Here is a 13,445-nt window from a genome sequence, read left to right on the forward strand (position 1 = left end):
AAATATAATATACATACACTGTATACCTACTGCACTTACTGTACCTCCCTCTACTGTAATGTAACCTGTAAAGTGCAGAGTACACCTGTTAGCACTATATAAATAAAATATACATACACTGTATACCTACTGCACTTACTGTTACTCCCTCTACTGTAATGTAACCTGTAAAGTGCTGAGTACACCTGTTAGCACTATATAAATATAATATACATACATTGTATACCTACTGCACTTACTGTACCCCCCTCTACTGTAATGTAACTTGTAAAGTGCAGAGTACACCTGTTAGCACTATATAAATATAATATACATACACTGTATACCTCCTGCACTTACTGTACCTCCCTCTACTGTAATGTAACCTGTAAAGCGCTGAGTACACCTGTTAGCGCTATATAAATATAATATACATACACTGTATACCTACTGCACTTACTGTACCTCCCTCTACTGTAATGTAACCTGTAAAGCGCTGAGTACACCTGTTAGCGCTATATAAATATAATATACATACACTGTATACCTACTGCACTTACTGTACCTCCCTCTACTGTAATGTAACCTGTAAAGTGCTGAGTACACCTGTTAGCGCTATATAAATATAACATACATACACTGTATACCTACCGCACTTACTGTACCTCCCTCTACTGTAATGTAACCTGTAAAGTGCCGAGTACACCTGTTAGCACTATATAAATATAATATACATACACTGTATACCTACTGCACTTACTGTACCTCCCTCTACTGTAATGTAACCTGTAAAGTGCAGAGTACACATGTTAGCACTATATAAATATAATATACATACACTGTATACCTACTGCACTTACTGTACCTCCCTCTACTGTAATGTAACCTGTAAAGTGCTGAGTACACCTGTTAGCGCTATATAAATAAAATATACATACACTGTATACCTACTGCACTTACTGTACCTCCCTCTACTGTAATGTAACCTGTAAAGTGCTGAGTACACCTGTTAGCGCTATATAAATAAAATATACATACACTGTATACCTACTGCACTTACTGTACCTCCCTCTACTGTAATGTAACCTGTAACATGCTGAGTACACCTGTTAGCGCTATATAAATATAATATACATACACTGTATACCTACTGCACTTACTGTACCTCCCTCTACTGTAATGTAACCTGTAAAGTGCTGAGTACACCTGTTAGCGCTATATAAATAAAATATACATACACTGTATACCTACTGCACTTACTGTACCTCCCTCTACTGTAATGTAACCTGTAAAGTGCTGAGTACAGCTGTTAGCACTATATAAATAAAATATACATACACTGTATACCTACTGCACTTACTGTACCTCCCTCTACTGTAATGTAACCTGTAAAGTGCTGAGTACACCTGTTATTGCTATATAAATAAAATATACATACACTGTATACCTACTGCACTTACTGTACCTCCCCGTACTGTAATGTAACCTGTAAAGTGCTGAGTACACCTGTTAGCGCTATATAAATATAATATATATACACTGTATACCTATTGCAGTTATTGTACCTCCCTCTACTGTAATGTAACCTGTAAAGCGCTGAGTACCCCTGTTAGTGCTATATAAATAAAATATACATACACTGTATACCAACTGTACCTCCCTCTACTGCAATGTAACCTGTAAAGTGCTGAGTACACCTGTTAGTGCTATATAAATAAAATATATATACACTGTATACCTACTGCACTTACTGTACCTCCCTCTACTGTAATGTAACCTGTAAAGTGCTGAGTACACCTGTTAGCGCTATATAAATATAATATACATACACTGTATACCTACTGCACATACTGTACCTCCCTCTACTGTAATGTAACCTGTAACGTGCTGAGTACACCTGTTAGCGCTATATAAATATAATATATATACACTGTATACCTACTGCACTTACTGTACCTCCCTCTACTGTAATGTAACCTGTAAAGTGCTGAGTACACCTGTTAGCGCTATATAAATATAATATACATACACTGTATACCTACTGCACTTACTGTACCTCCCTCTACTGTAATATAACCTGTAAAGTGCTGAGTACACCTGTTAGCGTTATATAAATAAAATATACATACACTGTATACCTACTACACATACTGTACCTCCCTCTACTGTAATATAACCTGTAAAGTGCTGAGTACACCTGTTAGCGCTATATAAATATAATATACATACACTGTATAACTACTTCATGTAGCTACCAAGTGCAATAAATCACCCAGCTCTGGATTCTAACTGTAACAGACCAGTGTACTGTATAACTAATTCATGGGTTTCGGACCGGCCGTCTAGCCATTAAATTAAGCAAAATCAGACAAGCAGGATTGATCTGACATCCCTCAACTCCCGTAGTTCCAGGGACCGCATGCTGTAACCATCTATATTAAGCGACTGTTGGTCTTGTTGTATAGCGAGTGCTCCTGTCCATTATCTGTTTCCCCACGTGGAGTGAGATAACAGCCTGATCATACATAATTCACAGGATGTAGGTGCTGGTAATTCAAGTACATTTAGTGCTGATGCAGACACAAGTTATTAAGTGGCCACTGTCTCCAATAAGGCTCAGTCAGCCGGCAGGTTCGCTAATAGATTAACATGAAATGCGATGTCGCTGGTTTCTTAAAGGGACAGATACCTTGACTAGATTATTAAATTATTGTTTTCAGTACATCTTTGTATGGAAGTCTGTTAAAATGTAAATATACTGTCCTGTGAAAAAGTATTTGCTCCCTAACAGAGAGAAGCCAAATAAACACGTTTTATGTGTAAATTAACCCAGGTTAACCAACACCAACTGGTAGAGCAGACATAACCAGGTGTTAATTTCTACCAGACTTGCCGAAGTAAGACCTGGATTACATAGAAACTTACCATCGATGTAAATATCTCAAATTGCTGACATTTGGCAACCTGGAAAGGATTGCAGAGCTATTTCTAAGTTCCTGGGACTCCAATAGATCAGTGTGTGCCATAGTCTGCAAATAGTGGTAGTTTGAAACAACCAAACACCCTGAACAATGGCCAACCAAACAAAATTCCTGTAAGGGCACCACCATGACTCACCCAGGAAGTAACAAAAACCGACATCATCTAAGGAACTGTGGTTGTCCACTATGGCCAGCTTTCTTAATTAGACAATAGGAGTAAAAATGGAATCCATCGGGGAATTACAGGGCTCAAACCTCTGCTTGATAGAACATTAGTGATGGCCTCACATTTGTAACAAAGCACATTAATGACCCACAAGCCTTTTCAGTTAATGTTCTGTGTACAGACGAGTCAAAAGTGGAACTTTTTGGAAGACATGGGTCCTATTATTTTTGGGGTCACGCAAACACAGCAATTCACAATAAGATCATTCTAAAAACTTAACGTGGTGGTGGTGTGGAGATGCTTTATTACCTCGAGGCGAGGAAGACTTACCATCATTTAAGGAGCCGTGAATTCTGCATTAAATCGGGACAGCAGGACAGGAAGAGTAATGAGTTATCAGAAGCACATGGTTGCTGAGTATGTTTATTTTGTTTCCTTAAATAAAACTAAAAATTGCATTTTCTGTTTACATGGACTCTCTTTGTCGAACATTACATGTTGTATGAAGATCTGAAACCATTCAGTGAGTAAAGCAGGAAGGGGGTAAATCTATGTTCACGGCACTGTAAAAGTAAATGGTAGTGTGAGTATTTTTTATTTTTTTCTGGGCGGTAGAGACTTTTTATTGAAATGAGTGTCCTACTGGCCCAAAAAATGGTCATCTGTCCGCTCGTTTTGAATAATAATTGTCTTCTGTGCAAGAAATATGTGATTGGAACTATGACAGGACAGCTTTGTTTGATTACATTTATATGTAAAGTAATTAAGAGGTATTATTGATGGCTTGACTTGTTGTTTTTGCAGTTTACAAACCCTCTCATCCTGTTGCTGCTGGGTTCGGCACTTGTGAGTGTTATAACCAAGGAATACGAGGACGCAGTGAGCATTACAGTGGTAAGATCCAGCATTACGAATGATTTGGAAAATGTCAAAAGTGAACGCTGTATTGTGCACATGGGTGGATGTCAGACCGATTTCTTTTCTGAAGTATTCACTAAAGCACTTGTACAGAGTCAGCTGTATTTTTGTACCCCAAGTAGCCTGGCCGAGCAGACCACGGTAGAGTACCGTATATACTCGAGTATAAGCCGACCCGAATATAAGCCGAGGCCCCTAATTTTACCCCAAAAAACTGGGAAAACGTATTGACTCGAGTATAAGACTAGGGTGGGAAATGCAGCAGCTACTGGTAAATTTCTAAATAAAATTAGATCCTAAAAAAATTATATTAATTGAATATTTATTTACAGTGTGTGTATATAATGAATGCAGTGTGTGCGTATGAATGCAGTGTGTGCGTATGAATGCAGTGTGTGCGTATGAATGCAGTGTGTGCGTATGAATGCAGTGTGTGCGTATGAGTGCAGTGCGTGTATGAGTGCAGTGCGTGTATGAGTGCAGTGCGTGTATGAGTGCAGTGCGTGTATGAGTGCAGTGCGTGTATGAGTGCAGTGCGTGTATGAGTGCAGTGCGTGTATGAGTGCAGTGCGTGTATGAGTGCAGTGCGTGTATGAGTGCAGTGCGTGTATGAGTGCAGTGCGTGAGTGCAGTGTGTGTGTGCAGTGCGTGTATGAGTGCAGTGTGTGTGTGAGTGCAGTGTGTGTGTGAGTGCAGTGTGTGTGTGAGTGCAGTGTGTGTGTGAGTGCAGTGTGTGTATGAATGCAGTGTGTGAGTGCAGTGTGTGTATATGAATGAAGTGTGAGTGTGTGATGCAGTGTGTGTTTGTGTATGTGTTGGTGGGGGTGGGAATTTGATATATTATTTATTATTATTATTATTTTTTTATATTATTATTTTTTTATTATTATTATTTATTATTTAATTATTATTAATTTTTTTTTATTATTATCTTTTTTTTTTCGTCCCCCCTCCCTGCTTGCTAGCTGGCCAGGGAGGGGGGCTCCTTCCCTGGTGGTCCAGTGTCATTGGTAGTTCAGTGGGGGGAGAGGGGTGCTGGCAGAGCTGTACTTACCTTTCCTGCAGCTCCTGTCAGCTCTCTCCTCCTCCGCGCGGTCTGTGCAGCTCCCTCTGTCAGCTCCCAGTGTAAAGCGGCTCTCGCGAGACTTACACTGGGAGCTGACCGAGGTGCTGAACGGACGGCGCGGAGGAGGAGAGAGCTGACAGGAGCTGCAGGACAGGTAAGTACAGCTCTGCCAGCACCCCTCTCCCCCCAGTCTGTATTATGGCAATGCAAATTGCCATAATACAGACTATTGACTCGAGTATAAGCCGAGTTGGGGTTTTTCAGCACAAAAAATGTGCTGAAAAACTCGGCTTATACTCGAGTATATACGGTATCTTCTGAATTCTCCACCAGGTCTGACAGGAAACTGTTTGCTGCTCTCAATGCGAGGTAGAGGATGCAGAAGATTCTATCTACCAGCGGTCTGCTCAGCCACGCTACATGAAGACACCGGTAGGAGGGGGAGCACTGTGCAGTGCGCTCCCCTACAGCTTAGGCCCCAAGGAAAAGGCACACCTGATAATCTATAAAAAAAAAAAAAATGATGTTTTCCAAAGATCTGAAGTTGAGATTTTTTATTTTATTTTTTTTTGCACTGAGGACCTGAACAACATCCTCAGTGTAAACAACGCACTGTAAAATTGCTGAAAGAATGACTTTATCTGTGGTTGCTGGTAGCCACGTATTACTTAATGCTAAGGCTCCCGTGAGCATATATTTATTTTACCCAATGATAGTCCAGCGCACAACAGACTTGAAATGTTATGCAGTAGAGAAGAGAGAGGACAGAGATAATGCGGGTAAGAAGGAGATGGAGTTAATGAGTGTACAGAGGGCAGAGATTATTTGGGGCAGGGGGAAGAAAGATAATGAGGAGGCAGGACAGAGATGATGCTGGGCAAGAGGGAGATGGAGATAATGAGGAGACACAGGTCATGAATGATGTTGGGGGAATATATGATGTGGGCAGGGGGTGGCAGAGATGAGAGGGTGCACAGCCAAGGGGGAAGGATGTGCATTATAGAGGTGAAAGGGGAACAATATAAAGACTGGCCACTTCCCTCCCTCTAAAATTAGAAGTAGAGAGCTGAGAGCCCAGCCTTAGACCTTATTAGCCACTGCAAGCCTGGAGGATCCCTGGCATACTTATCGGGGGTGATCACAGATTAATTTTCACTCTCCAGTGGCTATTGGCGAGTAGAAATTTTAATCAATAAATAATTTATCATGCCATTAATGGGAAGATTTTACACATATTGATACAGTGCAAGCAAATCGTTTATCATAAAGATGTTAAACATTTTGGTTTTGGTTTGGTTTTCCCCCTCAAGTATTGTTTTCCCTTTATTCTAATAGTCACTGCTCTGGGTCCGGTAAAATATCGTCCTTTCGTTTATTTTCTCTTACGTTCTTTTAAGTCTATGAAGATTTTTTTTCTCCCCACATCCTCACAGCATGGCCGTTGCTAGGAAGCAAGCAATCTACATGAATTTCAGAGAATTCCCCTTATATTTGTATCTTTTCTTTAGGCAATCCTGATCGTGGTTACAGTGGCCTTTGTCCAGGTAGGAGATCCCTGGGTCATCGTGGGAGGCGGTGGCTGGTGGGGGGGGATAGGCGAATTTAATGGGATCTTAGAGTACTTTGGGATGGGTGCTGTCCATTATATTGACTTTAAGCTTAATGAACGTCATTGTTATTTTAGCTTCCTTGTAATTCTCTTGGATTAGCTCCAAGAAATCTGTTACCTTGTAACTTGCTTCTCTGACTATAAATTGCTCGCTCTCTCGTGTAGGAGTATCGCTCAGAAAAGTCTCTCGAAGAGTTAAATAAGTTGGTTCCTCCAGAATGCAACTGGCAAGTACCTGTTTTCTTCCAATAAAGTGAATGCCACTCGGAATGTACCAATAGATTATTTTATATATAACCAAGGTACTACAAATCTAGATATTAAAAATGGCGGTCTTGGCTTGGAGGCGGCCATCTTCGAAATCTCAAATTTTCAGCCTTGGTAAAACTGTAGTCATAACGCTCCATGTAAATAATCTAATTCTAAATAACAGTTATGTACTAATGGTTCCTTAGCGTTTTGAAATTCGCCAGGCTTTACTATATCCCGAGTTTAATGTTTTATGATAACTGCTTTTCTATATGCGCAGTGTTCGTGATGGCAAATTGCAGCATCTTCTGGCACGGGAACTGGTTCCTGGGGATGTAGTGTGTTTGACCGTCGGTGACAGAGTTCCGGCCGACGTCCGGCTGATAGAGGTAATCCACTACACTGTATATACTAGTTTCTGAGCTGCGAGTCTTCAGTTGCTGATAGACCTTCGATTATTCGCTTTTTATATTATATTTATTATTTTTTGAGCATAGTCCCCTCTTGATGAAATTAAATGTTTACATCTCAGTGCTTTTCGGCAAAAAACAAACAAAAAAACTGGATATTAGATTTTGTTTTGAGGATTGATAGAGAATATTCTTTTGCACGTAGACTAAACAGTTTGTAATTTAGGGGAGTACTGCAAGAAACATGAGGAAATGGCTTGTACGAAAGAGAACTCCTTCCCCACCAACTGCAAAACTTCAATATTTGCGTATAGGGGAATCCTGTATGCCAGCCAAGTGTTTTTTAGTAAATACTCCAAAAGACAAGAAATGTATTACAGAATATATCAGTAAAGGCATGCCTGGTCTAAGGAATTCAATCCTGACACGTATATATAATTTGTTTGCCAGTGTTACAGTATCCCTTTCTTTGAAATCTCTGCTTGAGATTGTGTAATTATTGGTTTGGGTATTGATTACGCCCTACATCTTCCAAACAACATTGTAACTATAGCTCGGGCCTTGTACCCGGAGGATCTGGTGACCGTGTCACATTTTGTTATAGATTAATACCGCAGTACAGAACACCACTGGTGGCATTTGATGTTTAAACTGCTGAGTCACTAGAGAGTGTTGCTGACAATCCAGAGCTGCAGTGAAAGGCCATAGGATATTTAACGGTCTCCAAAACACCCCCTCTCAGCGTATTTAGTTGCTCCTGGTCAAAGAAGAGAAGAATGTAAGACAAAAGACCATTCATTTCCTGTTCATGACCTGCCTCTCCCACCCCACCCCCAATACAGAGCACAGGTATTTTTGGAATGCAGGTTAGCTTAACACTCCTACATTGAGCTTCAGACAAAGGAGAAAAAAAACGTTCTCTGAACGCACAATGAAATTATTTTTAGTTCCCTCCTATAAATAGTGACCCCACCACTGTTGAAGGTTGCTTACATTTTAAAGCAGTTTTCAAACTTTCCAGTTTCCAAACACACTATCTTTCTCCCTTTCTCTATCTTCCTCCGCATTTCTCTTGGCTCGCTCCTCGTTTCTCTTCCCTTGGCTCTCTCCTCGTTTCTCTTCCCTTGCCTCGCTCCTCGTTTCTCTTCCCTTGACTCTCTCCTCGTTTCTCTTCCCTTGCCTCGCTCCTCGTTTCTCTTCCCTTGGCTCTCTCCTTGTTTCTCTTCCCTTGGCTCTCTCCTCGTTTCTCTTCCCTTGCCTCGCTCCTCGTTTCTCTTCCCTTGGCTCTCTCCTTGTTTCTCTTCCCTTGGCTCTCTCCTCGTTTCTCTTCCCTTGCCTCGCTCCTCGTTTCTCTTCCCTTGCCTCGCTCCTCGTTTCTCTTTCCTTGGCTCTCTCCTCGTTTCTCTTTCCTTGGCTCTCTCCTCGTTTCTCTTTAATTCGCTCACTCCCTAGCAAGGTAGTGGCCTTAATTCTTGTGTCTAATAAGAGAGATTTAGGGGTACATTACATCAGCAAGTCCCTCCCCATGTGTGAGTAAACATACTTTTAAAACATAGGTGGTTATAGGATGGTAGGTGAATGCATATGATAATTGGTCCAAGTTGTTCCAAAAAGGTATAGTTCTACATGATCTGATTTGCATCATCAAAAACTTTAAGGCACAGATTTTACTAATGGAATTCATTAACTGGTATGAAGTAATAAGCACACTGAGCTAGTGAGGATTCCCTATGATGGCGTGGATAAATATTCTTAATGTTACCAGCTACATAAAAATTGGAGTCTGCAAAGAATATTTACACCCGTGTGTGAGTGCTTTTTGCAACACACCTTAAAGCAACACTGTAGGGTCTCCTCCAACTCCTTCTGAAACCTCAAAATACAAACCATTCAACCAAAACATTTAAATCTTACTCCCACCTGCTTCTGCTGCTGGCAGCTGGCGATGTCTCTCCAAACCCTGGTCCGCCTCTACCTACCTACCTTGTGTCCACACCAGAAACCTCTCCAATCTTACATCCATCCCATGTAACTCTCCCTTTAAGTCCTCCTTCAATTCTGCCCTCTGGAATGCACGCTTTGTGTGCAACATAACTAAATCTACTTCTATCCTCGACTTATTCATCTCACGCTCCCTAAACTTACTTGGTTTTACTGAAACTTGTCTCTCTCCTTCTGACACAGCTACCCCTGCCTCATTATCCTATGGTGGTCTACAGTTTACGCACAACCCAAGGCAGTCTGACAGTAAAGGTGGTGTAGGGTTTCTCCTTTCTTCCCACTGCTCCTTAAAACCTCTACTCCCCACCCCTTCCCTCTCTTTCTCCTCCTCTTGAAATTCACTTATTTAAACCCATATCTGTAAACATTGCAGTTATTTATTGGCCCCCTGGTTCTCCTCATCTCTTCCTTGACCATTTTGCTGCCTGGCTTCCTTACTTCCTCTCAAGCAATATCCCATCCCTAATTCTAGGGGACTTCAACATTACCATTAACCCACTCTTGTTCTCAGTAGCCTGAAAACGTTTTTCAATCACCTCCTCTTTTGGGCTATCGCAACGGGCTAATTCTCCCACACATGTAGCTGGCAATACTCTAGATCTTATTTTTTCAAATGCATGCTTAGTCTTCAGTCTCTGTAGTACTCCATTTCCTCTATCAGACCACCACCTCCTATCATTTGTTCTCGTGTATCCCCACACCTAATATCCTCAACCTAACCCCCCGTAACTCAGGAGGAATCTGAATTCTCTTGACCTCCAGCAAATCTCCACTCCAAACACTCATCCATCCCTATCTTCTCCTGCCCCTCTCTGGCTATCTTTTCATATAATGCTACCCTCACCTCTCCCCTAGATGCTGCAGCCCCGCTCCAAGCACACACCTCAAGGAGGGCAGGCATCCAACTGTGTTACACTAAGTCAACCCGCTACCTGCAGAGATGCTCCCGCTACTGGAGGAAGTCTCGCACCTTGTCAGACTTTCTACAATATCAATTTGTCTTGCGCTCATACATTGCAGCCCTCACCCTTGATAAACAGTCCTATTTTTATTTTCTCATTAGTTCATGCACCCGCAATCCTAGGCATCTCTTCAATACTTTTAAGTCTCTTCTTCGCCCTGCTGTGGCCACCCCACAAACTAATCTTTCAGCTGATAACGGTTTCATCTTGCCAGTAAAGTAACATGCAAAGCTAAGGAAGGAATTCTCCCCCCTTCTCACCTCCCTTTATTAACCTTTTTTTAGACCATACCACTCCTGCCCTCCAAGACTACCCTGCAGCTACTGAACAGGAGGTGGCTGCGCTTCTCCTCTCCTCTCATCCCACCACCTGCCCGCTTGATCCAGTACCTTCCCACCTCATCAGTGCTATCACCGCTTGTCTTGTGCCGTCCTTAACACACATCCTAAACTGCTCTCTTTCATCTGGTGTTGTCCCTGCTCCCCTTAAGCATGCTACAGTCATACCCATCCTAAAAAAGCCATCCTTAGACCCGTTTTCCACTTCCAACGATCATCCCATATCCCTGCTTCCTTTTTCCTCAAAGCTTCTAGAAAGACTTGTTTTTACTCGTATGATTCACTTCCTAAATTTCAACACCCTCCTCGATCCTCTTCACTCTGGCTTTCACCCCCTCCACTCTACTGAGACTGCTCTTATTAAAGTTACCAATGACCTAATCGCAGCTAAATCCAAAGGCCCCTACTCCATACTAATTATTCTTGACCTCTCTGCTGCCTTTGACACTGTTGCTCATGGCCTACTTCTCCTAACTCTTCAATCTCTTGGTTTCTGTGACCCAGTCCTCTCGTGGTTCTCCTCCTATCTCTCCCAATGCTCCTTTAGTGTCTTTTTCCAACAGCACCTCCTCTCCTTGTCCTGTCTCAGTCAGAGTCCCTCAAGGTTCAGTTATTGGTCCCATTTGTTCTCTCTCTATACTGCCTCTCTTGGCAAACTCATTAATTCATTTGGATTCCACTACCACCTGTACGCTGACAACACCCAGATATATCTCTCCTCCCCTAACCTCTCCCCTGCTGTGCAGCAACGTGTCACTGCTTGCCTTTTTTCCATCTCTGACTGGATGTCCTCCCGCTTTCTGAAACTCAATCTCTCTAAAACAGAGTTTCTTATTTTTCCTCCTCATAACACTGATCCTCCTCCTTCACAGGTTGATGGTACCTGCCTCACCCCATCCTTTCAAGCTCGCTGTCTTGGTGTTACTTTTGATCCTGGCCTCACCTTTGCGCCTCATGTCCAGCCTGTTGCTAAAACCCGTCGCTCCTCTATCTCACCCCTCTGTCGATCCTTACACTGGCTTCCTGTACCCTACAGGTGTCAATTTAAAATACTAGACCTTGCATATAAAGCTCTAACCAACTCTAGCCTCTCTTTCCTTTCTTCACTGATTCATAGGTATGCCCCCTCTTGGTCTCTCCACTCTACTGGTGACCCTCTCCTGTCTGCTGCTCGCACCCTTACTTCAAATTCACGCCTGCAAGACTTCTCACGGACGGCTCCTTTCCTTTGGAACAGCCTGCCTACCCCTGTCAAACTCTAGTCTTCAATCCTTTAAGAAGTCCCTCAAATCCCATCTTTTCAGGATTGCTTATGGCCTCCAAGAGTAACTTCTATCTCTCAAACCTTCCTCTCGCTCTCTCCTATAAGGCCACACTCCAATCTCACGTCCAGTGCTGCTACTTTCCCACCATGTCTATTTGCGGTCTCCCTCAATACCCTTCCTATTGTGTTTTTATACCCCACCTCCTCTAGACTGTAAGCTCGTTTGAGCAGGTTCCTCAACTACCTATTGTTCCTGTTACATTTTGTTATTGTCTCATTTGTTAAATTCCCCTTTTATTGTAAAGCACTGCGGAATAAGTTGGCGCTGTATAAATTCCAATAATAATAATGTATTAAAAATAATATCTTGCCCCCCTAAATATAGCAGAATCTTACCTTTATGCCAGTCTGCTGGCACTGGCTACTCCCCCATACTACTTTCTTGGCTGACCTCATCAGAAGTGATGATCTTAGCCAAGCACAATGCTTTCCCATAGGAAAGAATTAGTTTGTTTGAGATTGTCAATTTTGATTATCTCAGCCACGGTGGGGGGCGGAGCCAAACGCCACCCTGCCAATCAGCATCTACTCATCGAGATGCATTGAGTCAATGCATCTCTATGAGGAAAGTTCAGTGTCTCTATGCAGAGGGTGGAGACGCTGAATGTCAGTCACACTGTGCAGCACTTCCCCAGGAAGCAGCTCTAGCAGCCATCTGTGTAGTGGCTACTAGAGGTATCCCTAGGCTGTATTGTAAACACTGCATTTTCTCTGAAAAGACCGTGTTTACAGCAAAAGGCCTGAAGGTAATGATTCTACTCACCAGAACAAATTCAATTAGCTGTAGTTGCTCTGGTAACTATAGTGTCCCTTAGTAGACCCAGATAACCTTCTTAAAAAAGTATATTTATATTGGACACATGAGTTCAGTGTGAAAGCTGTGTTTGTTTTGACTGGAATAAAGTCACTGGCTTGCTGTTACTGATCTCCAACCACACTGGTTGGGTTATCTCTGGAGCACTTATCTAATCTTATTATATAGTAAACTGAAGTTTCTTGCACATGTCAAAGTTTTGATTAGCTGTATACAGCTATATTTTTAGGGAATGCCCTTATTTAACAGCCTTTATGTAATGAAATTATAAAAAGTGAGAATTTGATACGTGGAAACATTTATGTAAGATCTCTTGAGGTTTGTTTTTTCCCATGGGATTTTATTTCATGTTGACCCTTAATACAATGCTTTCTTAAACAAGAGACCCTGTCTTGTATTTTCTTTCTTCATTAAGAATGGTTTTCAAACTGTCAATATTTGCTTTGGGCGTTCCAGATCTGCGTACGACAGACGACCCAGGGAATCGGATTTAGCTCTTTGCTATGTCCTTGTTCTCGCCTAAACTTTAACCCTACCAAACAGATGATTACGTTCGATTAAATGTCTCCCTGCAGGTGTTTCTTTTTGGAATGTGTGTCAATAATGAATGGCGTACCCAGCAGCTGAA

At 42.0% G+C, this 13,445-nt stretch overlaps 1 protein-coding gene across 2 annotated transcripts in view; it reads left to right on the forward strand.

The window, feature by feature from the left end:
• The window catches only part of ATP2C2 (ATPase secretory pathway Ca2+ transporting 2), an 83,516-nt gene that overhangs the window by 34,723 nt on the left and 35,348 nt on the right, over positions 1–13,445 (forward strand). For both annotated transcript variants that reach the window (XM_063437382.1, XM_063437383.1), the window contains exons 4-7: positions 3,931–4,020; positions 6,619–6,654; positions 6,885–6,946; positions 7,249–7,357. In XM_063437382.1, coding sequence (XP_063293452.1) covers positions 3,931–4,020; positions 6,619–6,654; positions 6,885–6,946; positions 7,249–7,357 — 297 coding nt within the window. The remainder of the gene's footprint in view (positions 1–3,930; positions 4,021–6,618; positions 6,655–6,884; positions 6,947–7,248; positions 7,358–13,445) is intronic.

The sequence above is a fragment of the Pelobates fuscus genome, chromosome 12 (assembly GCF_036172605.1).
Source record: "Pelobates fuscus isolate aPelFus1 chromosome 12, aPelFus1.pri, whole genome shotgun sequence".
NCBI lineage: Eukaryota > Metazoa > Chordata > Amphibia > Anura > Pelobatidae > Pelobates > Pelobates fuscus.